The 26,557-nt window shown below is 43.1% G+C and overlaps 2 protein-coding genes across 4 annotated transcripts in view; both read left to right on the top strand.

The window, feature by feature from the left end:
• ppfibp1b (PPFIA binding protein 1b) overlaps positions 1–26,557 on the top strand; it is a 116,059-nt gene that overhangs the window by 66,247 nt on the left and 23,255 nt on the right. Inside the window, exons 8-14 of one of the 3 annotated variants that reach the window (XM_060923757.1) lie at positions 2,331–2,448; positions 2,667–2,699; positions 6,569–6,630; positions 15,810–15,894; positions 16,023–16,156; positions 18,868–18,968; positions 21,161–21,220. In XM_060923757.1, the coding sequence (XP_060779740.1) occupies positions 2,331–2,448; positions 2,667–2,699; positions 6,569–6,630; positions 15,810–15,894; positions 16,023–16,156; positions 18,868–18,968; positions 21,161–21,220 (593 nt within the window). The remainder of the gene's footprint in view (positions 1–2,330; positions 2,449–2,666; positions 2,700–6,568; positions 6,631–15,809; positions 15,895–16,022; positions 16,157–18,867; positions 18,969–21,160; positions 21,221–26,557) is intronic. The other 2 variants (XM_060923758.1, XM_060923759.1) reach the window with 2 other exon arrangements.
• Positions 8,991–13,315, top strand: LOC132887938 (uncharacterized). Its single transcript, XM_060923760.1, has 2 exons — positions 8,991–10,283; positions 13,082–13,315. The coding sequence occupies exon 1, from the start codon at positions 9,229–9,231 to the stop codon at positions 10,111–10,113; it is 885 nt and encodes a 294-aa protein (XP_060779743.1). The 5' UTR covers positions 8,991–9,228; the 3' UTR covers positions 10,114–10,283; positions 13,082–13,315.

Here is a 26,557-nt window from a genome sequence, read left to right as displayed (position 1 = left end):
GTAATAAAATGTGGAGAAGGTGAAAGGGGTGTGCAGACTTTCTGGCTTGACTACATGTAAGCTTACTTACACTCAGACGCGCAGCTTGTGAACAGGCAAGGCAGGCAACTGCTTGGGGCCCCCTGGCCCAGGGGCCCCCTGAGAGTCAGGGCCTGAGGGCTTATTTATTTTGTTTTTTATTATTTTTATTGTTTTTATTGTTCTTTACCATTTGTATTTTCACATTTGGAATTTAAAAAACTTTGGTTTCATACATTTTTCGTTGGTGTCAGATTATTTATAACATATTGGTGATGAACACTGGTCAGAAGGGCCCCCTGGAAATTTTTGCTTGGGGCCACAACAGACTCTAGAATCGCCTCTGCTTACACTGCATCGTTTGCGCTGGTTTTGGGAGTTGATCCTTCAATAAAGTAGTCCTTTTCAGTTCTTTGACTTGTCCTTGTTTTTGCACTTTTAATGATTAAACACAAAGACAGAGGGGTTGTAGGCTTCGTGACTTGGATCATCAGACTTTACTCCACCACTGAAGTGTACAGAACACAATCGCATGTTGTCTGTTGGTGTAAAATTTTGAGGGCGAATTCTGTCTAACCGCACTTTTTGACGCTTTGCTTCTTTAGGTATTCTATAAAACTTGAAATCAGGAAAAGTCGTTTCTCCCCATGTGAATTCGAAGAAATGACTAACGTTATCTGACTTGGTAAACAAACATAGCGCCTGGTTACCCCCCAAGGCGCAAAGCATTATGGGTATGTGAAAGTAGTCAATAGTTTTCTTTCAGTTTTCACTGCTTTATCCTTTTCCCTACTTTTATTTTTATTTTTTCTTCCAACACATGTTCTTGAATTTCTTTGAGCTTTGTGATAACCTGGGTTGACTTGACTTTACACCACATCGTTCCTTCTTCAAGTGTCTGTTTTTCCTCTCTGCTCAGTTTCTTTCTCTCTTCTTTCCGGGCTAACGTGCACTGCTAGTCGCTAATGGCAAGACTGTCTAGCCTGAAAATCAAAATGGGCCAGATGCAGTATGAAAAACAGAGGAAGGAATACAAAATCCAGGCACTCGAGGTTGGCCTACCTTGCTGCTGTTGTCATTTTATTCTTTGCTTGCATTTACACATTGTGTCTGTGAGGAATATATTTGAATTAACATCCCTCTTCCTAAAGTTTAACAAGTGTCTAACATGAAACATATTCGCTGTTTCGCATTTTCTTTCTCATGTACGTGCATTTCAGATGCGACCATTTGACACTCGCATAGTGTTTCTTTGTTGTAAGATGAAAATGAACCTGAAATACTCACTACTTGATAGAACGGCACCTCTCTGATGCGTGAATGAACTAATTCTTCGGTACCATTAATGAGTCTGGAAGGCTGCGCAAATACTGTGACACATTTTAATAAATGTTTCCAGACAGTCTTAAAGACTTGAGTAAACTTCAGCTAAGGATAATTTCTTCATTAAACCTGGGTTACTGATGCATCAGATGGGCTCGTTATAGATACAAATCCAGCAGAACATTTCAACAAGAACACCCACACTGGGGTGTGTGTCGAGGATTTGATTTTTCTTCAAAACAGAGTTCACAGTAGAAATCCAGACCAGATTTATTAGTTATGAATCGTTAGTCTTGTGTTTTCCACATGTAGAATCCCAAAATAGCAACTCAATTAACTATTTAGTAGACAACTCTCCAAAAAAAAAAAAAACCTCAATCGTCTTTTTAATATGATATACTGCAATTCTTACCAGTCAAAACTTGAAGTATCTGTGTGGGTTGGGGTTTTGTTTTTTAGGGAAAAAAAATTGCCTATTTAATAAAACCTGGAAATTATAACGTTTCAAATTTTCCTCAGAGAAAGGACATAAAATCTATAAAGACATGTATAGACATAAATAATAGACCTACAATCTATAGACATAAAATCTAAGGACATTAAAATCTATAGTTTAATATTCTTAGTCTAAATATCACATGTACAGCATGTAAGGTTTTAAAGGGTTATTTATTAACTCTGTGACGTTTTCCATGATCGTGTGAGAGCCACAGAGAAGGACCTCAACATGTTTTGCTAACCACAGCTATGCTCTAATTTAAGACACTCTAACCTTGGGAATCTTTTGGGTGAGATGGTAAATTGCTAAATGCGTCGAAGTTGCAGCTTTTAAAAACTATCCTGTTCAAAGGATCTGCCATCTGTGTGATTTTTGAGGGGGGGGAGAGGGAAAAAAAAAACCCAGTCATGATTTGTTGACAGTCGTTGTGGTGGTGTTTCAAACTCAGCACTTCTTTTATGACCTGTGTTTGCGGGTGTGGATTTTTTAGGAGGAGCTGGCTATATTAAGAAGGCAGCTGGATGGTAAAGATGGAGAACTAAAGAGGCTACATGATGAGACAGGGTCCAGATCACCAACACCTGCAGGATTAGAAACCACTGAGAGAGGTGAGTCACATCAACCTGCTCCAACACGTTGTGGGAATTACCCTGATGCAGAGCCAGGTTCAGACACGTCACTGTCATGTTCTGTTGCTCGATAGGAATAAAGGATGCTGTAATAGAATGGCCCTTGTTTTTTATTTTATTTCAATACGTACTGCATATAGAATGAACAAGAAGTGTAACGACGGATATTGTATTTCATGACTCTGTCTCCCATTCAGAGGATACTTTTAAACAGAGGCTCAAAGAGAAACGTAAGAGGGGTTTACCTTCTATGGAATCGGTTACGCTTGTTGTCTTGCACACTTCTGTCTTTACTTCACAGTTTGCATGTATGTCCTCATTGTGCTTGCATTTCTATGAAATTGTTCATCCCCGAGCCAGCTATTGCAAACACAAGTTATTATGGGAGGGAAAATATTCCAGTGGAATACTCCAGTGTTTTTCCAACCGAGTCACAGTCCACCACATCTGGAATGTTTGAACGATTTCCATTAACAAGTATTTGAACCCGTTTTCCTGTACTGAGAAAAGACTGGAAGCTGGTTTCTCCAAAACTCCAATATTTCAGTGCAGGTGTTGGAAGGAAGGAAGGAAAGAAGGAGAAGAAGCCGCCTTTATTTATCACATGTACACAAGCACAGTGAAATTCCTCCTCTGCATTTAACCCATCTGAAGCAGTGAACACACACAAGTGAGCAATGAGCTGTGAGCAAACACACCCGGAGCAGTGGGCAGCTATGCTACAGTGCCTGGGGAATAGTTAGGGGTTAGGTACCTTGTTCAGGAGCACGTCAGCCATGACACAGAGGCAGAGATAAGTGCTGTTCATTTACTCAACTCCCCTCACATTTTTCCTGCCAATCCCAAGAACCGAACCGGTGACCCTTTGGGCCCAAGGCTGCTTCTCTAACCTTCAGGCCATGGCTGTGTTGTCATGCCATCACGTTTTTGTTCAGCGTCTTCGTTAACTCTAAAGTCAAAGGTATTTATAAATTAAATCTTTATAATCCATCCGTTTGAAGAAGGCACTACTATTTGCTTTACAAGTTGAGTCAGTTTCTGCCCTGTTGTTCCTGGATGCTACAGAACCTTCAGGAAGAAGTAACCAAAATAACTTTCTTGTGGAAAGTTGGTTAAAATGTGGCACAGCAGTGCAGAAGGTAGTGAGTGTTGCCTCCTCACAGCTCCAGGGTCCCCAGTTCTATCCTGAACACGGTTTGCTGTCTGTATGGCGTTTTGTACGTTTTCACGAATGTCCCTGTGGGTTTCCTCTGCACTGCAGAAAATGATATCTTGTTAAGAGGAAATATCGTTATCTTTAAAATCTCATCTCATTATCTCTAGCCGCTTTATCCTGTTCTACAGGGTCGCAGGCAAGCTGGAGCCTATCCCAGCTGACTACGGGCGAAAGGCGGGGTACACCCTGGACAAGTCGCCAGGTCATCACAGGGCTGACACATAGACACAGACAACCATTCACACTCACATTCACACCTACGCTCAATTTAGAGTCACCAGTTAACCTAACCTGCATGTCTTTGGACTGTGGGGGAAACCGGAGCACCCGGAGGAAACCCACGCGGACAACATGCAAACTCCGCACAGAAAGGCCCTCACTGGCCACGGGGCTCAAACCCGGACCTTCTTGCTGTGAGGTGACAGCGCTAACCACTACACCACCGTGCCGCCTATCTTTAAAATGGGTGAATTTATTTAATATTTCTTATAATAATAATCAGTTAAATTTATATAGCGCCTTTCTCATACCCAAGGTCGCTTTACAATTATAGGGGAGAAAAAAAAAAGTCCACCAAAAGAAGGTCAGGATGTCCTTCCAATGGTGTAGCGGTCCTACCAAAAGGCGCACGAAAATAAGTCCTGCACAGCTCCCATGCTGCCGCCGGGCAACATCTCTTGGAACACCATGCCATGGATCTACAAAGTGAGCACAGAAGCACCGCCACGCAGAACGCTGGTATGTCCCAAACCACCTGCACAGCTGCCGCAACACCACTGGGCAACATCGCTCGGAACACCACGCCAAGCACAAATGCACCGCCGCACAGAGCGCTGGACAACCATGATGTTAAGAGCAACGAGCTCACTGCAGTCCATAGTGAGGAGCACAGGCGTCACCCATAGCGAACCAAATCAAAACTGGGTCTGGAGCGACACCACAACCGGTGGACAAAACACTCAAACAAAACCAAAAAACAAACATCAAACGACACAAACACAAAAGAAAAACAAAAGGGAAAAAATTGTAGAGTAAATTTTAGTGTCATATGGTTTTGTAATTTTTCCTTTTCTCTGAGTGTTGCCTCTTCAAGGACTAACGACTTGGAACATTCTCCACCAAAACATGTTGATCTTATCATGCTCATTACATGCGTAGCAGATGTGCGTACAAGCGAGCGATTAGAGAAGATCCAATCAGCTTTAGAGCTGATCATGCTCCTGATCACGCTCACCCATCTAATGTAATAGATATCTCCTTTTTATCTAGTAAAGAGTGTATATATAGATTTGAGAACAAAGGGATGGTATGAGTGGTGTGCCAAACCCTCATCACTAGGTGTCCATTTCTGCAATAAACTTTCTTTCACTTGCAAAAGGACGAGACTGGTGTTGGTGTTTTGTCATTTTTCCATGACAAAAATAAAAAGCTCCGGTGAGAAGCGGCAGCTTTATTAGAACTCGAATATGATTATTTCTCTTACTTTTAGATGTTTTTACTCATTTCAAGCTTTAAATTTTCTTATTCTATTGGCAGATCATTTTGCTTCTTTCTAGAATTAAAAGCTTAAAATTAGCAAAATTATCTGCCAATAGAATAAGAAAATTTAAAGCTTGAAATGAGTAAAAGCGAGTAAAAGTAACAAATAATCTGAGTTCTAATAATCTTCTAATAAGAAATATTAGATAAATTCACCCATTTTAAAGATTTTTTTTTTTAATCCCCCGCTGGCCGAAAGGCCTGAAGGGGGATTATGTCATGGCGATGTCTGTCTGTCCCGGGAAGGGCGCTCACCTTCTGAAATCAACTCCTCTCACAATTTTTGGAGGAATTTCACAAAACTTGACAGGATTCTTTGTTATATGTCGGTAATACACATATTGCACTTTCGTTCAGTTCAGTCTCAGTTTACCAGAGTTACAGCCCTTGATTACCAAACTTACACTTTCACAATTTCATGAGGCTGTATTAAGCACTTATAGCATCGACATAGTTGCCAGCGGAGGATATTGTGCTCTCAGAGCACTCTTGTCTTAACAAGATATCATTTTTTTCAGTGTGCGTTCTCTGGTTTCTTCACTCTATGTAAAAACATGTGTGCGCGCACATGGTGCCTTCTGATAGATTGACGACCAGAGTGTATTCCCACCTCACAGTCAGTGTTCCTTGGATAGGCTCCGGATTCACTGCAACCTTCACAAGGAGAAAGCGATTACTGAAGATGAATGAATCAATGCAAAATTAATCTGAAGATCTTTATTACCAGTGTGAGACAATTGTAGTTTTCTCTTAAATCCTCCATTATAAATGAATTTCAGATGAATGGATTTTACTTTCTTTTCTCAGCCCAGAGAAACGTGTCTAATGTGTGCTTATTACAAACACACTGATGTAGATTAGATGAGAAAAATCGCTGGAGTGTTCATTTCAAATTAATTCTAAGATACTGACTTATCAAGATCTAAACCAGCTTGCAAGCACCAGGCCAGTATCTAGCAGCCCTTCAGCATGTTAGATGTGTCCTGGTTACACAGATATGCCCGACAAGCACTCTGTTTCGTTTTTTTCCCCCCCTTGCTTGTGTACATTAACAGTAACACCTCTTCTGCCCTCCAGCACCTGTCAACAAACTCTACATCCTTTCTTTTCTTCCCTTCCCTACATAATTCTTCCTAGGATGTCTCTGAGGCTGGAGGTCTGTGCACATCACTCACACAGTAACCTGTACAGAGCTCATCCATATGCGATGCAGTCACCACTGGACCTCAGCTCCCTCTATAACCCTGTTGTCTGCCTTGTGTCAGCCTCCACATGTGTTCATTTAGCTGTTAAAACTTAGATATTTCTTTACTCTTATTTTACTACACAGTTTGTGCATTTCAGATTTGGAAGTGCAAAGAATGAAGAAAGCAGTCGAGTCACTTATGGCAGCCAATGAAGAAAAGGTACTTCCTCCAATATTCATGAAGTTTTTAATGTTTTTGGTATTTGGGTGATGAGTCAGTCCATATGAAATCACCGGCGGCCTCCTGACTGACCATCTCTGATTTGCTTCATACTTTCACAAACTAATGTTATTATTCCTAGTAAACACCATACAAAATTTCAGCCTTATATCTTTTAGTTTTTGAGATATTGGGGCTTTAAAAATGGGGCGCGGCACTGATTTTACTGTAAAAACGAGTGGTACAGAAAAAGATGCTAAGTTCAATAAGTCGTTACTTTTGAACTATTCATGCTAGATGTATGAAATTTTCAGGAGTTGTTCTTAGGTATTAGATGTCTTTAAAGCAGATACGCAGAACCTTTATTTTAAAATAAATTCCTGAGTGGATAGTATCTCCATCCTTGACTCTTGTATTCTGCATAAATGGGAATAAAAAAATTGAGAGTTAAAATCGACTGCAAAGTTGGTATTCGAGCCGCCCTGCTGAGCCAGCCAGCCCTGAGTGCGTGACATCACTGCGGTAACTGGTTTTAAGGCCAAGGCCTTTTACAGCTATAGACCAAAGTCATGTAAATAAAAATTTATGGTGAAAGTAAGAAATACCGTTACCGACTTGCTCAACTAAGACTGATTTGACTTCATTGATTGTGGGTTGACTCTCATTAAAACAGGATAGGTGTTATAACTTATGCAACATACATGTACATGCATGCATTTTCACTGATAAAACGTAAAAGGCTAATTAAATAATCAGATCAACTAAGACAATCACATTCTGAAGCAAATTAAATAATCTTATACCGGTAACTTAAATACACAATACAAGTTACATGTATTAATCTAAATGCAGGTAAACATGTTGTTTTTGTTGTTTTGTATCCAAATGAGAGTTGGAGCTTACCCGTCTGTGTTCTCGCTTCTTGTGGCCGATTGTTTTGAAATAATCTGACTTTCAGTTGTTCGTTCAGTTCTCCGTTCATTCACTTCTTCCACGTAAGGGCGAGATGGCAGCAATATCCAGTTTAGAAATAAGACGGCTGCTCCACTCATTCTCCATTCTATCCATTACTGAGTACTCCACCATTACTGCTCGGCTCAGGCAATTACTAAAACCCGGGACGGAACAGGATGTCCCCGGTTTTAGCAACAACCGCGGGGAGGTCACTGCCCGAGCGCTATGTCACGTCCCGTTCCATCCCGGGTTTTACCAACAACCCTTGGCTCACTCCAGGAAAACTGGTGCAACTAAACTCACTTTCCTTTTAAAAATAAATAAAATAAATGCTTTTCTTGTAGTTTTATTTAATTGTTGATAAATTCAACAATTTAATTGAATAATTTAATTATTATTTCAATACAGGCTTATAGCCAACGCTCCTCAACAGATCAGAGGTCTCGTACGAGTCTTCAGTAAAATGTACAGAGCAGAGGAGAGACCATTTTGTAGGCACCCAATATGCCCGTGAACTTCTCGCAAAACGCGTCCAAATCTTTGCAGTTTGAACATTCTTGGGCCATGAATGCAATGTAAATCCACCTTCTGTCGTGTTGCTGCACCGGCCAGCAACACATCTATGTGGCATGGCAATAAATTAGCTCAAAATGGAGGACCGGAGTTGCAGTCGGCTCTGTGTTTTAGTATAACGGAAATGACGATGAGACCGATAGATTTCCTGCAGTGACGTTACAGACATCAAGGTCATTCACTCAGACCGCTACCTGTATGAATCACTTTAATCATAAAATTACTATATTAGATTTATTGTTAACGCTTAAAACTATTCCTGTACCATTCTTGAGGTCTCAAGGCATTTATAAACAAAAGTGAGGCCATGGTTCTGCGTATATACTTTAAGTTTTTAATGTTTTTGGTATTTGGGTGATGGGTCAGTCCATATGAAATCACCAGAGGCCTCCCAACTGACCATCTCCGATTTGCTTCATATTTTCACAAACTAATGTTATTATTCCTAGTAAACACCATGCAAAATTTCAGCCTTATATCTTTTAGTTTTTGAGATATTGGGGCTTTAAAAATGGGGCGCGGCACTGATTTTACTGTAAAAACAAGTGGTACAGAAAAAGATGCTAAGCTCAATAAGTTATTACTTTTGAACTATTCATGCTAGATGCATGAAATTTTTAGGAGTTGTTCTTCGGTACTAGATGTCTTTAACTACTATAAAAGAAGATCTACATTTGCATATTTGTCAGTTTATAGCTTGATGAAATCGGTTTGTGGCAGCGGGGGCGTGGTCAAGCGCCGGTCTGTGACAGGAGGGTGGAGCCAGGGAAGGTGAGTGGCAGAATCGCTACACCTGATGGTAGTTAACCTGTGTTTGTGTGTGTTTTCCCAGTAACCGCTCCCTATTTAATGGGCTGAGAGAGAGCAGAGGGAGCGCAACCCGGGACCAGACGAAGAGTGTGTGTGTGTGTGTGTGTGTATGGGTTTACTCAGACTGAAAAGTTGTGTAAATAAATAGCCTTCTCTGCCTCAAAGCGTTGTCCTGCCGTCCTCTGTGCTCCACCCACACTTGATCCGCGCTACAGTGGTGCCGAAACCCGGGAAAAGGTGGAGCACCAGCTTTGCAGCCCCATGGAATCCTCCCCGTTCGCAGACTTGGTCCACGCCCTCGCCACGGCTCAGCAGAGCCAGCACCAGGCACTCGTCACGCTCCGAAAGGAGCAGGAGCGCCGCTTCGAAGCCCTGGTGCTGGCCCAGCAGGAAGCTCGAGAGGCATTCCGGCGTCTCCTCGCGTCGGCGGGGTCCACCAGCGCCCCGGCCGCGGGCCCGTCTCCCCTCACCTTGACCAAGATGGGCCCGCAGGATGACCCCGAGGCTTTCATCACCTTGTTCGAGCAGGTCGCCGAAGCCTCGGGGTGGCCGATGGAGCAGCGCGCGGCGCGCCTCCTCCCCCTCCTGACGGAAGAGGCGCAGCTGGCCGCACTACAGTTCCCCGCCGACTGCCGGCTGGCCTACGCCGACCTTCGCCGGGCCGTCCTCCAGCGCGTGGGGCGCACGCCCGAGCAGCAGCGCCAGCGCTTCCGCGCGCTGCGGATGGAGGAAGTCAGCAGCCCGTTCGCGTTCGGCCAGCAGCTCCGGGACGCCTGCTGGCGGTGGCTGAGGGCCGACGATCGCGATGCCGAGGGAATCATCGATCAGGTGGCGCTGGAGCGATTCATCGCCCGCTTACCAGCCGGAACCGCGGAGTGGGTCCAGTGCCACTGCCCGGCGTCGCTGGATCAGGCCGTAGGACTGGCGGAGGATCATTTGGCGGCTGTTCCGGCGGCAGGACGGCTGACGACATCGTCTTCTCTCTCCTCTTCTCTCTCTCTCTTTCTCCCCCCCCCCCCGTGTCCCGTCCTCGCCCCATTCCCCCACCACGGAGGCGGGGGCCGGCTCCACCCCAGCCGGCCCGCCGCACCCGTGGTGCCCTCCCGTTTCTCCCTTCTGTGTCTGTCTCTCCCCCCCCTCAGGTGAGTGAGCCCCAGAACACAGCTGCAGAGGGAAGGCCCGGGCCGGTTTGCTGGCGCTGCGGGGAACCGGGCCACCTGCAGCAACAGTGCGCAGCGATGGAGGTGGGGGCGGTGGTGCGGATTCCCGACGCGCCAGAAGCTGCCCTCGATCAGGCCGGAGCGTATCGCATACCGGTGAGTATCCAAGGGGCTACATATCAGGCGTTGGTGGATTCGGGTTGCAATCAGACCTCAATCCGCCAAAGCCTGGTGCAAGACGAGGCATTGGGGGGAGCACAGGGGGTGAAGGTGTTGTGTGTGCACGGGGATGTTCACAGCTACCCGTTGGTGTCGGTCCACATATATTTCAGAGGGGAAAAATCTATAGTGAAGGCGGCGGTTAATCCTCGCCTTACCCACTCTTTGATCTTGGGGACTGATTGGCCGGGATTTCGGGGTTTAATGGCACGCCTAGTAAAGAGTGGGTCCTGCCGGTTGACAGGGGAAGGTCCCGGTGTCGCTTTGGCTGGACCTGCGGTCGCAGAGCCGTCTACGTCATCGCCGCGACAGAGTGAGGAGCCGCCGGCCCCTCCTCTTTCTATTGGGGAATCCCTCACGGATTTCCCACTGGAACAATCGCGAGACGAGACTCTGCGACACGCGTTTGACCAAGTGAGAGTAATCGATGGTCAAATGCTCCAGCCGAACGCCACCCCGTCCTTCCCCTATTTTTCCATTTTGAAGGATAGGTTATACCGAGTGACGCAGGACACTCAGACGAAAGAGCGAGTCACCCAGTTGTTAATTCCAAAGAGCCGCCGGGAATTGGTATTCCAGGCGGCTCACTTTAACCCCATGGCTGGACACCTCAGGCAGGATAAGACACTCTCCTGGATAATGGCCCGATTCTATTGGCCGGGGATTCGTGGCGACGTCCGTAAGTGGTGTACGCCGTGCCGCGAATGCCAGTTAGTAAATCCAACGGCCATTCCAAAAGCGCCCTTGCGCCCCCTACCATTAATCGAGACCCCGTTCGAAAGAATTGGGATGGATCTCGTCGGGCCATTAGATCGGTCAACACGAGGGTACCGCTTTATATTGGTTCTGGTGGACTATGCAACGCGATACCCGGAGGCGGTGCCTCTTCGCAATATCTCAGCACGCAGTATTGCCGAGGCCCTCTTCCACGTCATCTCCCGGGTTGGAATCCCGAAAGAGATTCTGACTGACCAAGGCACCTCGTTTATGTCACGAACACTGAGCAAACTGTATGGGCTACTGGGTATTAAGCCGATCCGCACCAGCGTTTATCACCCACAGACGGACGGTTTAGTTGAACGGTTCAATCGCACCCTCAAGAATATTATCAAAAAATTTGTAAGTGAGGACGCATGTAACTGGGATAAGTGGCTCGAACCCTTGTTGTTTGCAGTGCGAGAGGTCCCCCAAGCCTCCACGGGGTTCTCCCCATTTGAGTTATTATATAGGCGTAAGCCGCGCGGCATCTTGGATGTACTGCGGGAAAATTGGGAGGAGGGACCTTCACAGAGCAAAAACAAAATCCAGTACGTTATGGATCTGCGCGCAAAACTCCACACGCTCACCCACCTAACTCAGGAGAATTTGCGGCAGGCCCAGGAACAGCAAGCCCGCCTGTACAACAAGGGCACGCGCCTTAGAGAGTTCACTCCAGGAGATAAGGTACTCGTCCTGTTGCCCACGTCGAGCTCCAAATTAATCGCCAAGTGGCAAGGACCCTTTGAGGTCACACGGCGAGTCGGGGACGTCGACTATGAGGTTAGGCAAACGGACAGGGAGGGGGCACTACAGATCTACCACCACAATCTGCTGAAACTCTGGAACGAGGAGGTCCCCGTGGCGTTGGTGTCGGTAGTTCCGGAGAAGGCGGAGCTGGGGCCGGAGGTTCAAAAAGGGTCATTGGCATCACGTACCTCTCCGGTCCCCTGTGGAGACCACCTCTCCCCGACCCAACTCATGGAGGTCGCCCAGTTGCAGGCCGAGTTTTCGGATGTGTTCTCACCCCTGCCCGGTCGCACTAACCTCATAGAACACCACATAGAGATGCCCCCGGGGGTGGTAGTGCGTAGCCGTCCTTATAGATTACCCGAACACAAAAAAAAAGGTGGTTCGGGAAGAACTTCAGGCCATGCTCGAAATGGGCATTGTCGAGGAGTCCCACAGTGACTGGAGCAGCCCGGTGGTCTTGGTTCCCAAGGCCGACGGCTCGGTCCGGTTCTGTGTGGACTATAGAAAAGTCAACGCGGTGTCTAAATTCGACACGTACCCAATGCCTCGTATTGATGAGCTGCTCGATCGACTAGGCACGGCTCGCTTTTACTCGACACTGGATTTGACGAAGGGATATTGGCAGATCCCCTTGACTCCATTATCCCAGGAGAAAACGGCCTTTTCCACACCGTTCGGCTTACACCAGTTCGTCACATTTCCGTTTGGGCTGTTTGGGGCGCCCGCTACGTTTCAGCGGCTGATGGACCGGGTCCTCCAGCCCCACGCCACCTATGCGGCCGCGTATTTAGATGATATTATCATTTATAGTAATGACTGGCAGCGGCACCTGCAACACCTGAGGGCCGTCCTTAGGTCGCTGAGGTGGGCGGGACTCACTGCCAACCCAAAGAAGTGTGCGATTGGGCGGGTGGAAGTACGGTATCTGGGCTTCCACTTGGGCAACGGGCAGGTGCGTCCCCAAATTAATAAGACAGCAGCGATTGCGGCCTGCCCGAGGCCCAAGACCAAAAAGGGGGTGAGACAGTTCCTGGGGCTGGCTGGCTACTATCGTAGGTTTATACCTAATTATTCGGACGTCACCAGCCCGCTGACTGACCTCACTAAAAAGGGGGCGCCAGATCCGGTCCAGTGGATGGAGCAGTGCCAGCGGGCTTTCTCTGAGGTAAAAGCTGGGGGGCCACTTTTACACTCCCCTGACTTCTCTCTCCCTTTTTTTGTTACAGACGGATGCGTCGGACAGAGGGCTGGGGGCCGTTTTGTCCCAGCAGGTGGAGGGGGAGGACCGCCCGGTCCTATACATCAGCCGGAAGCTGTCAGTGCGTGAGGGGCGCTACAGCACGATTGAGAAAGAGTGCCTGGCGATCAAGTGGGCGGTCCTCGCCCTCCGTTACTACCTGCTGGGGCGCCCTTTCACCCTCTGTTCGGTCCACAGGCCGGGGGCGCAGATGGTTGTGGCGGACTTCCTCTCCCGTCAAGGGGGGGGGGAGTCGGCTGCAGGCCGGACGGGCGCCCGGCCTGAGTCGGGCGGTGGGGGTATGTGGCAGCGGGGGCGTGGTCAAGCGCCGGTCTGTGACAGGAGGGTGGAGCCAGGGAAGGTGAGTGGCAGAATCGCTACACTTGACGGTAGTTAACCTGTGTTTGTGTGTGTTTTCCCAGTAACCGCTCCCTATTTAAGGAGGCTGAGAGAGAGCAGAGGGAGCGCAACCCGGGACCAGACGAAGAGTGTGTGTGTATGTGTGTGTATGGGTTTACTCAGACTGAAAAGTTGTGTAAATAAATAGCCTTCTCTGCCTCAAAGCGTTGTCCTGCCGTCCTCTGTGCTCCACCCACACTTGATCCGCGCTACGCTGTTTAAACAAATTTTGTGGTTTGGAGCAGTTTTGGCCCTCTGTATTTCCTCATTGAAGCACATCAGATCTCTCAAATTTTGGTATTTATTTCTCATGTTATAATATTATTTTGGCGATTAAGTATTTTTCTAAAAGAAATAAAATTTTCTGATTTATAATGCATGAATGGAAAAAAATAATTTCACGCCTATATTTCAAATGCATATTGTTCATGTATAACAAGGTCTACCATAAAAAGAATTATAGCACTTGAAAGAGCATGTCTTCATTCATATATTCACAAAATATTAAGTTGGTATCTTGAACCAAACTATATTTATTCAGGTATCAAATACACCATATTTTGCTACAGACGGAAATGCTGTTTTAAGGCATGTGATATATGCTCCAAGTAATACATAAAAGCTGGAAATTGTTTTGTGTGTTTGTATGACTAACAATGGTGGATAGGTAACGTACGTGCAACATCGGATGAGGCACAAGATGTGCAAGTAATATTCATGCATCCTCATGATCCCTCTAAGACTTACATTTGGCCCAGGAGGGAGGATATCTGTTGGGTCCCTCTTGTGCATATCCTGAAGATTATTGATGCTCCACTTACATCAACTGGCAGGCAATATAAACTTCCATCTGATGCTGAAAAGCAAATCAATACATTGTTCGAATTCTTCAAGTAGGCAGTATGTGTTTGAAGTTTTGCTTCTACCGACACTGTAGTTTGTTTAAATCATAGAACTGGGTATGGTAAAACTTGCAGAATAAAGATAAGCTGAATATTTAGACATAAAATACAAATATTAGTTCTCTGATACAATTTTGTGATTGTATTTTAAGTACAGTGTGTGTATTTTACATTTCTGTTTGTGGTGAAACATGGCATATTTGATACCTTAATAAATATAGTTTGGTTCAAGATACCAACTTCATATTTTGTGAATACATTAATGAAGACATGCTCTTTCCAGTGCTATAATTCTTTTTATGGTAGACCTTGTCATACATGAACAATACGCATTTGAAATATAGGCATGAATTTTTTTTTCATTTTTAATGCCTCATAAATCAGAAAATGTCTTTTCTTTTAGAAAAATACTTAGTCACCAAAATAGTACTATAACATGAGAAATAAATACCAAAATTTGAAAGATCTTATGTGCTTCAATATGGAAATACAGAGGGCCAAAACTGCTTCAAAGTACTTTTTTTTTTTTTAATAAACAGTTTTCAGCAAGCTATAAACTGACAAATGTGCAACTGTGGATCTTCTTTTATAATAGGTAGACATCTAATACTTAAGAACAACTCCTGAAAATTTCCTGCATCTAGCATAAATAGTTCAAAAGTAATGACTTATTGAACTTAGGATCTTTTTCTGTACCACTCGTTTTTACAGTAAAATCAGTGCCGCACCCCATTTTTTTAAAGCCCCAATATCTCAAAAACTAAAAGATATAAGGCTGAAATTTTGTATGGTGTTTACTAAGAATAATAATATTAGTTTGTGAAAGTATGAAACAAATTGGAGATGGTCAGTCAGGAACGTTTTCTGAAGTCTGGTGATTTTGAGGTGGATTTACCCTGATTTAGCAATTATTCACCGAAGGTGAGGTGAGTATCGGTGAATGATTAACTGAGATGAAGTCGAGATTATTATTCACCGATATTCACTGAACCTGAGGTGGATAATTGTTTTAGTATAAATGCACAAGTGATTAATTGAAAAAATAGAAATTGTCGTTAAAATAATTTATTTCAGTCTTTAAAAGCAGCATGTAAATGTAATAAAGGTGCACACAGACTTGTCACTTATCCATGCCGACTCACATAAAATACTTTGTTTTGAAATGGATAAAATAAATCACAGTTCCACCTTCCCTTTGAATAGTTTTAGACCAAACTTCATAGCATCTTTAGTGCTTTGTAGGAACAGCATTTTCTTTCATAATTTCTAATTCTTCCTCACTTACGGTGACAAAGCCATTGGCCGCCATTTTGCCGAGTCACTCGAAGGTGATTATCGAGAAATAGTCCGAATCTTTCGACCAATCACCTCAATATTTATACTAAACTGTGATGATTTTTCCTGCCTGCTCCATAGGATCGCAAGATTGAGGAGCTTCGACAGTCACTTACACGTTATAAGAAGGTGCAAGACATGGTCATGTCGGTGCAAGGGAGAAAAGGTGAACGGAGTTTAAATGTTCCTGTTGTTAAATGACATTTGATGCTCAAATCTGTCTGCTCAGTCTGAATCTATCAAAATCTGTCTGTGTTCAGTGTATATTTATCCAGTTAAATTGCTCTTTCCCAGATAAATTGAAAGAAGAAGAAAGCGATGAGAGCCACAGTGACAGCTCTCTCTCCGTTTCAATGGCAACGTCGGTTTCCGTGGATGCCGAGAAGTCTGTCGTGTCATGTGCCGAGGAAGTGAAGAGTCAAGATGAGGTATGGCATCTAAATTCAGTGCATCCGAAAACGAACATGATCTCAACACGAGACAGTCCTGTGTGCAGAGATTTTGTGAGTTACTTTTTCTCATCTGGCCCTACAGCATGGTTTCAGACTATATATAGTTTGCTTTCGCTTGCCAGTCTTTCTGTAAGACCCTGGAAATTTTTATTTTTGAACTTTGCAAGGCTTGAGCCAACATGTGCAGATGACATTCCTTGTCAACTCAAAGGCTCGCTCTGTGTCTACAGATGCTTCGTATTAGAGCTTTGCACAGCGTGCAGGATTGATTTCAGTTGTAACGTTCAGGCTGTTCACTTGAAGATATCACAAGCAAGATGTAGACAGCTCTTTGGGCCAAGTTTATTGAGGTGAACTTAAACCCTGTGTATGAAGATAGGCTGTGGATGCTTTTTTTCTGGAACAAAATGATATTTAAGGATCTGATTGATATCAGGTGCTGCTCATATCACTCCCCCTGTGTTCCAAATCACTCCCTACTCACTATATAGTGAGCTCGCCATTTTGTAGTGCTGTCTGACACGATAGTGAGGATTATGTACACCCTATATAGTGCACTCCCACAATGCATCACGAAAAGTAGTGTACAACCGATGGTCACAAACCAAGCAATATATCCCATCATGCATTGCAATCGCACTGAAAGAAACCAAATCACAAGCCTCAAATGTGATTTAATAAAAGGCAGCGGCAAAGAAGAAAGCATTCAGCCTTGATTTTAAAAGAACTGAAAGATGCCACAGACACAAAGTACTTCGTATTGATTAATGTGGGAAATACACTCAGCATCTCATCTCTCATCTCATTATCTCTAGCCGCTTTATCCTGTTCTACAGGTTCGCAGGCAAGCTGGAGCCTATCCCAGCTGACTACGGGTGAAAGGCGGGGTACACCCTGGACAAGTCGCCAGGTCATCACAGGGCTGACACATAGACACAGACAACCATTCACACTCACATTCACACCTACGGTCAATTTAGAGTCACCAGTTAACCTAACCTGCATGTCTTTGGACTGTGGGGGAAACCGGAGCACCCGGAGGAAACCCACGCAGACACGGGGAGAACATGCAAACTCCACACAGAAAGGCCCTCACCGGCCACGGGGCTCGAACCCAGACCTTCTTGCTATGAGGCGACAGCGCTAACCACTACACCACCGTGCCACCTACGCTCAGCATTATATGGATTAGTCACACAAATACATGCATGTATTTATTATTTTGAAAACCCACCAGCCACCTGATCTGGCACGTTTTAATTGTGCAACAGTAATGACGTAAATACCAGTGCGACGGACTAGTGTCCGAAAGCGTTTCTTTTTCTTCATTTTATTAATGAGCTCACTATATAGTCCTCTTTATAGTAATTCCCCATATAGTGAGCAGAGAGTAGTGAACACGTGAGTGGTTTCGGACACAGGGTCAGTGTCCTGCACCTTTATTTCTGATCACCCACTTCCATCTACATTTGAGTAAAAATACCCCATGCTTACAACATTTATTTCTTCCAGGGAATCCCTGTCCTGATGCACAAGTCTAACCCACTATATTACAGCTCTGTGTGTTTTTATCATCATGGTCCTCTGGAGTGATGGCTGAAACTAACAGCCTCAGAATATTCTGGGGTGGGCTTCCCGAAAGCTTCTTAAGGCTAAGAGTGTCTTTTAATTACCTCTCAAGATCCATCGTCAAGCTAACATGGTTTTCCCGAACAACATCGTAGCCAAAGTGGTCCTTTAGTTTGGTCTGACCTGGAACACACTTTCACAACAAAGAGCGTCTCCTCACAGCCACAATGCGCATGCGCCTCCATGGGACTCTCACAGACAACGGGCAGAAAACGGTGCTGAATCTGCTGCCGGTGTTCAATTATTTTTCTTGTATATTGCAAGTACATCGAGTTAATTATTAAATAAATATACGCAAAATATTATGAATATATTTCAATATGATATGGAATTACGTATGGATATCGTAATGTCACATTGATATTGTCACATTTTTAATAAAATTTAACTCCATTGGGCAAGTGATTATTGAATTTAGTGTCATAAATGAGAAATTTCTGCACCTTGAACATTTTGTGTGCGCATGTGTTAGGTTTTGATCTGTGTTGTGTACCGAAGGAGGTTGAATTGACCTCCATATCTCACACAAAAGAATGAGCAAATAACAGGGCTCGACATTAACTTTTAAACCCACTTGCCCCCTATTTTGTGAGTGCTCCTTTTTTTTTTAGGAAAACCATAGAATAGTTGTGAATTGCAGCATAAAATGAAGTGTGTGTGTTTTAACAATGATACAATATATTAACATTTTAACGCTTTATATTTCATTAGTTTTTAGTTAAAAGCAAACGCCATATGACCTCATCAACTGGATTTAGCAACTACTAATGCCTTTAGCAACTACAGTACGAGTGCCTTTAGCAACTACTAATGCCGATATCAAGGACACGAATTGCAAAGAAGCTCTTAGTAATGTTGCTCTTAAGAGACCTTCTTACGAGTTAGTTCAGGAAAACCATGTACAGAGACAACATTTGTTGCTTAAGAGTGTCTCCAAATTCGCTCTTTAGCCCAAAAGGGCAACATTATCAGGAAACCTGCCCCTGTTTAGTTGTGCGACTGAACACCTAATGTACTAATCTACGTTTCTTCTGTCTTTTTTTTTTTTTTCTGCTCAGCCGACAATGTTTGTCAGTGCGCTGCAGGTGCCTTCACTCACATCCACATCACAACCCAACCTAGAGACTGATGTAGACCTGGAACCAGTGCAGTCACAGAGGTGAGCTTCACAAATCAGTTAATACAACCTCATAATGGATCTGCTTTCTGGAAATATACGTGTATGTGTGTGTGTGTGTGTGTGCATATACACAAGTCCTCTGGCTGGCAGGCAGACCATCAATCAGTGTGACCGGATCACGGATACTGTGTCTGGCTAATGGGATTTCAGAATAAAGTAGAAAACCTGATTAAATGCATCACTAAGAGACACATCCTTAACCCTTTTATTGCATTTCTGCTCAATTCACAAGATCATTCACTTATCCTTTGTCATGTCTCCTTGTACAGTTCATATTATTCATTTCAGCTCTGTTTGCATCCCACTATCTCAGCCTTCTATGAATGGTAGTCTAATACTTGTCTTTTGCCCTTAATCTGAAATATTAGCTGCTCTCCCTTGTCACTACAGATTATAACTGCACTGCTTGCCAAGTTTAGTTATACCCAGCATCTCCTTGCATCCCCCCCTTTACTTTTCACACATTTTACAGTGGTGCTTGAAAGTTTGTGAACCCTTTAGAATTTTCTATATTTCTGCATAAATATGACCTAAAACATCAACAGATTTTCACAAAAGTCCTAAAAGTAGATAAAGAGAACCCAGTTAAACAAATGAGACAAAAATATTATATTTGGACATTTATTTATTGAGGAAAATGATCCAATATTACATATCTGCGAGTGGTAAAAGTATGTGAACCTTTGCTTTCAGTATCTGGTGTGATCCCCTTGTACAGCAATAACTGCAACTAAATGTTTCCAGTAACTGTTGATCAGTCCTGCACACCGGCTTGGAGGAATTTTAGCCCATTCCTCCGTACAGAACAGCTTCAACTCTGGGATGTTGGTGGGTTTCCTCACATGAACTGCCTTCCACAACATTTTGATTGGATTAAGGTCAGGACTTTGACTTGGCCATTCCAAAACATTAACTTTATTCTTCTTTAACCATTCTTTGGTAGAACGACTTGCGTGCTTAGGGTCGTTGTCTTGCTGCATGACTCACCTTCTCTTGAGATTCGGTTCATGGACAGATGTCCTGACATTTTCCTTTAGAATTCACTGGTATAATTCAGAATTCATTGTTCCATCAATGATGGCAAACTGTCCTGGCCCAGATACAGCAAAACAGGCCCAAACCATGATGCTACCACCACCATGTTTCACAGATGGGATAAGGTTCTTATGCTGGAATGCAGTGTTTTCCTTTCTCCAACCATAACGCTTCTCATTGAAACCAAAAAGTTCTATTTTGGTCTCGTCTGTCCACAGAACATTTTTCCAATATCCTTATGGCTTGTCCACGTAATCTTTAGCAAACTGCAGATGAGCAGCAATGTTCTTTTGGGAGAGCAGTAGCTTTCTCCTTGCAATCCTGCCATGCAGACCATTGTTGTTCAGTGTTCTCCTGATGGTGAACTCATGAACATTAACATTAGCCAATGTGTGAGAGGCCTTCAGTTGCTTAGAAGTTACCCTGGGGTCCTTTGTGACCTCGATGACTATTACATGCCTTGCTCTTGGAGTGATCTTTGTTGGTCGATCACTCCTGGGGAGGGTAACAATGGCCTTAAATTTCCTCTATTTGTACACAATCTGTCTGACTGTGGATTGGTGGAGTCCAAACTCTTTAGAGATGGTTTTGTAACCTTTTCCAGCCTGATGAGCATCAACAATGCTTTTTCTGAGGTCCTCAGAAATCTCCTTTGTTCGTGCCATGATACACTTGTGATAAACATGTGCTGTGAAGATCAGACTTTGATAGATCCCTGTTCTTTAAATAAAACAGGGTGCCCACTCACACCTGATTGTCATCCTATTGATTGAAAACACCTGACTCTAATTTCACCTTCAAATTAACTGCTAATCCTAGAGGTTCACATACTTTTGCCACTCACAGATATGTAATATTGGATCATTTTCCTCAATAAATAAATGACCAAGTATAATATTTTTGCCTCATTTGTTTAACTGGGTTCTCTTTATCTACTTTTAGGACTTGTGTGAAAATCTGATGATGTTTTAGGTCATATTTATGCAGAAATATAGAAAATTATAAAGGGTTCACAAACTTTCAAGCACCACTGTATTCCACTTCAACATGTGACTGTTGACATCACAGACTTGCTTGTCCATTACTCCTTTTCCTCCATGCTCGCATTCCAATACGTGTGTGTTTATCCTGTGTAGTGATACAGTGCATCAGGAGCCAAGTCAGTCACAGGAACCTGCCATAAATACCAGTCTGGAGTGAGTATGTTTGAGTTGCAAAAAGGGAAGGTTTCTCAGCAGTTTATCTGAAAGCTTCCTCCAGTTTGCAACCTGTGGAGTTGTTTGTTTTAATACATCAGTTATGGTCTCCTGATGAGCAAAAAGTGTTTTTGCTTGACCATAATATGAGAGAGAGAGAGAGAGAGAGAGAGAGAGAAATGTGTTGTTGCCTTTTATGAGTGGTGTACAGTAACTGTGCTTTGAACAAATTTGACCTCTTGAGGACTGGTATTTAGAAATGAATAGAAATTAAATTTTGCTGATTGATTTACTTAAAGTGTGTGTAATAACTTATTGTAATGCTTTAAAATGAATATATATCATTAGTGACAACCAAAATGAATTAATAAAGCAGGGGGGGAAATAATATTAATTATTTGTTATTTTATTACTAAGCACAAAACTGTCGATAAATCACAGCTTCCGGATCCTGGAAAAAGGCAGCCTTACCTCAGGGCAAATCTCACATGACGTCACGCATGGAATCCCGGTTATCTGGGTTCTGGGTCATTTCGGTTCATCAGACTCCATGCTTGTTTACTCGTTGAAATTGGATATTGTTGTAGGAATCTTACAAAAATAACGATGGGAAAGCACTGCGTTGTTTGTTTGGATGTTCAAATCCATATACAACAGGACATTCGGGTCACAAATTTCCAAGAAATTACCCTAATCTAAAGCGACAGTGGATGAGGTTTGTGCAAATGAAGCAGGCAGATTTCGCATCCCCAACTAATAACATATCTGATTCATCCAGTGTTCTTCACCACCACCACCAGAACAAGCACATGGGAATTACTGGAGCAAAAAAGAAACCCACTGATTTCATAAATGACATTTGATGTGGCATTTGGACAGTTTGTCGATTTCCCTATTATTGCCCACTTCATATTTTCTTTCAAAAATTACACTGAATAAGTGTCTGTTTTAAAGATTATATTTCTGCATTTATTGAGGTAAATATTTTCCCTATATTTTGCACTGGCCAGCTTAGAATAAAAATCCACAAACCAGTCTGTTTCCAGTTCTTTCTGGCTGGTGGTGTGCTATTAGCAGTGAGTGGGACTGTCGTGAACTGAGTGAACTGGTAGTTTCTTGTCTTGGGGGCTCAAAAAGATAACCATTTATTCCAGAATATCCTTGATTATCATCCACCCCTTCATCCGACATATAAGAATCCCAATCACTATCAGAATTCTCTCCAAAATGTGATTCCATATCGAACCTGGTCTAACCACTGCTGCGCACATGAGCAAAATTGATACCCGGATTGTTACACGTATGTTACACACACCCCTTCGGGATCTTCCAGTTCAGTCTTGGAAGATTCCGTGAAAATCAGCTAATCTTATTGATTTTCTATTAATTTATGGCCTTTTGGATCAGCTATGGTTCGAAAACACATGGTCAATCAACATAATGATTGTTGCTTTGTACAAGGAAAAAAGTGGGGTTTAGGGACGTTAAATTCACTTTAAATATATAAAGCCCCATTTGAGCTAAATTAGTTTACCTGGGGAGGAAATTTGGTGATTACAGATGATTCAGTACAAATCAACAGCAGCCAAGGTTCCATCCAAATGATCTCTCCGATAATTCTAGTTTCAATGCATGTTCGTGTTATTACAGAAGCGTATTGCTGCCACACCAGAAAAAAAGGGGAAAAAATCAGTATCACGTAATAACGTGAAATGTTGATTGCTATAACAATATATTTTTCATGTTATAACGTGATCATCTGGTATCACGTTATCATCATCTTCTTCAAGTGCCAAATTGGAGTCTGATGTTGGCGACCAAGTTTTTGAAACCAGTTCTATCCCATGCTAATCGTAACGGGTCCACAGCTTTCATACCCGTTTCCAGTGCCAGACTCTGCAGAAGGTTCTGTCCTTTGTCCTCCTCAGCTTTTTCTTCCCTCCATTCTTCCTTCGATGCATAATTTTTCAATTGAGTTTTCTCTGACTGTATGTCCAATGAACCTCAGTTGTCTTTGGCGGACAGTTCGAATGAGGTTTCTTGTTTCATTAACCAACTCCAGCACTACATCATTTGCTCTTTTTTCGATCCAGGATATTCTCTTCATTTTACAGTAAATCCACATCTCCGTTGCTTCTAGGCAATTCATATCTTGTTTGCTCAGTGTCCACGACTCGCATCCATAGGTCAAGGTGGACCATATGTCGCATTTCATGAGTCTTTTCTTTGTGTTCATTGATAGATTTTTGTTTGTGAGGATACTTGACATGTCTGTAAATGTCGTCTTTGCTACTGTAATCCGTTATCTGACTTCAGTGTTACATCTGCAGTCTTGTGTTACAATGCTGCCAAGGTAGTTGAACTATTCCGCTTGTTGTATTTCTTCGCCATCAAGAATGGTTTGGGGGGTATTTTATCTTTGGATACCATAATGTTTGCTCACGTTATAACGTGAGTTTAGGTTTATTTATTTAGCACTCATAAGAACAATGGTGGCGGCACGGTGGTGTAGTGGTTAGCGCTGTCGCCTCACAGCAAGAAGGTCCTGGGTTCGAGCCCAGGGGCCGGCGAGGGCCTTTCTGTGTGGAGTTTGCATGTTCTCCCCGTGTCTGCGTGGGTTTCCTCCGGGTGCTCCGGTTTCCCCCACAGTCCAAAGACATGCAGGTTAGGTTAACTGGTGACTCTAAATTGACCGTAGGTGTGAATGTGAGTGTGAATGGTTGTCTGTGTCTATGTGTCAGCCCTGTGATGACCTGGCAACTTGTCCAGGGTGTACCTCGCCTTTCGCCCGTAGTCAGCTGGGATAGGCTCCAGCTTGCCTGCGACCCTGTAGAAGGATAAAGCGGCTAGAGATAATGAGATGATGAGATGAGAAGAACAATGGTGCAAGGAGGGAACGAAGACCAAAGGGCTTGTACAAGAGTTCCACCCCTATCAATAATCAGCATTGATCATTATGATGATGGCAAACAAATGAACTTTATTTTGTACATTGTCTCCTTACTTTTTAGTCATTGTAATATGGAAAATATAGAAACAAGATACAAAACAATGCAAGTGAATAATAAGGAGACAAGGTACATAATGAAAAGAAACATCAAGGAGGGATAATAATCATCATGGAAAAAGGACACACAAAAAGACACAAAAAACAAACAAAAAAAATTTGAAGAAGTGAGGCAATGGAGAGGGCAGAGAGTAGATGACTCGAGGATTCATGAAAAGTGGGTGAGAGGGAAGATGTGGATCTTAATGGGAGAGGTAGTTTATTCCATAGCTCAGTCTTTCTCAACCGGGGTGCTGTCTGGCCTCGTTAGGGGTGCTGTCAAAAAATGATATATTCTAACATTGAAATAAATAAAATGAATTAAAATTCCAAAAAACAATAGTTACACTAATCAGGGATGAGAGTTTACCGCTTTTTGGCGGGTTTCCGCTTTTTCTGAGTAAAAAACAACCTTTTTATATTATGGCAAATCCGTTGAGAATTTTTTTTTTTATTAATTTCGGGGGGTTGGGGTATGTTCCTTCATGCTGTTCAAACTTTATTAACTCCAAAGATGTTTACACATTATTTGTAAGTCGCCATCTTTAGTCTCGTTTAAATCTCGTTGAATGTGATGTAAAATTCGTGTTATCTACATTGTTACTGGTCAAAACATCGATGTCGAGACCATAATAGCCAATCAAAACAGTTTTTACAAAGGCACCCACATCCGCTTTCTTTTATCAAAACTTACACATGTTCGTGAGCTGCATATCAAAAATACTTTCCTCTAATTGGCGTTTTTTTCTCAAGATGCCGAATACTATTGACAAGCGAGATGAAGTGAAGGTACGTGAAATTGATGCTGGTATAAAAAACAAGTTTAGCAAAGCAAGAGAGGAGTGTGAGAGAGAGCAGAAGAGAGCCAGGTTAGAGCATGTAAAAACACAGGAGGAGCTGGCTAATGGAAGAAAAAGGAAAAAAAGAGAGGACTGATGAGCTTTTGGCTTTGGCCAAGAAGCTGAAGTTTAAATGATCAAATGAAAAAATAACTGGGAACTGTAAATAACTTAACTGTAAAAAGTGTAAATAGACATTTTCCTTTTAAAGAAAACATACAAGTGATGTGGACAATAAGAGAAAGACAGTCCCCATAAAATATGCATTTGTTTGATTCAATACATTGAATATATGATAATTTTAATTATAGCTGACAGTGTTGATAACTGTATAACTTTAAAGTTTAAATAGACATTGTGAAGAAATCATATACAAGTAATGTGGACATTAGGAAAAGGTCAGTTTCCATAAGATATGAATGTTTTTATTTAATTCAATATATTGAATATATGAAAATTTGAATTATTAATGGAACTGTAAATAACTATGAATTTTAATCAACATTTTTTAGAAAAACAAGTGATGTCGACAATGAGTAATAACCAGTCCCCATAAAATGTAGATATTATTTTGAATTAATGCAATACACATATTGATTTTGATACATATTGTTCTATTATAATAGTGTTTTTATTTCAGTAAGTATTAAAATAGGCATCTCATCTCATTATCTCTAGCTGCTTTATCCTGTTCTACAGGGTTGCAGGCAAGCTGGAGCCTATCCCAGCTGACTACGGGCGAAAGGCGGGGTACACGCTGGACAAGTCGCCAGGTCATCACAGGGCTGACACATAGACACAGACAACCATTCACACTCACATTCACACCTACGGTCAATTTAGAGTCACCAGTTAACCTAACCTGCATGTCTTTGGACTGTGGGGGAAACCGGAGCACCCGGAGGAAACCCACGCGGACACGGGGAGAACATGCAAACTCCACACAGAAAGGCCCTCGCCGGCCACGCGGCTCGAACCCGGACCTTCTTGCTGTGAGGCGACAGCACTAACCACTACACCACCGTGCCACCCCAAAATAGGCATCAGGTGTTTTAATTAACTACAGCTCAGATTGCAGGAAATAGGGTGTGTAAGGTCTCATTTTGAAAAAAAATTCATGGGGGGTGTCCCCCCGGAACCCCCTTATTACAGATTTTCTGCTTTTTTCGTCAGCACCCACTCTCATCTCTGACTAATGCAGATCATCGCCGCCTCATGCATCATCAAAATTTGTCTCACGGCCCCCTTTCCCATGTCACAACGTCACTGCCGGGGTCAGCGTATGGTCAGCGTGACTGCGTATATTTTATATGGGGGTGCCTTGAGAATTTGCATACTTCTGAAGGGTGCCGTGACTGAAAAAAGGTTGAGAAACGCTGCCATAGCTTAGGGCCTCTATAAGAAATGTTGAATTGATGGTGTGATGTACTAGGAAAGTGTAAGTATAGATTA

The sequence above is a fragment of the Neoarius graeffei genome, chromosome 6 (genome assembly GCF_027579695.1).
Source record: "Neoarius graeffei isolate fNeoGra1 chromosome 6, fNeoGra1.pri, whole genome shotgun sequence".
NCBI lineage: Eukaryota > Metazoa > Chordata > Actinopteri > Siluriformes > Ariidae > Neoarius > Neoarius graeffei.
Note: the sequence above shows the minus strand (reverse complement) of the source record. Positions and strands in the feature narration are given on the sequence as shown.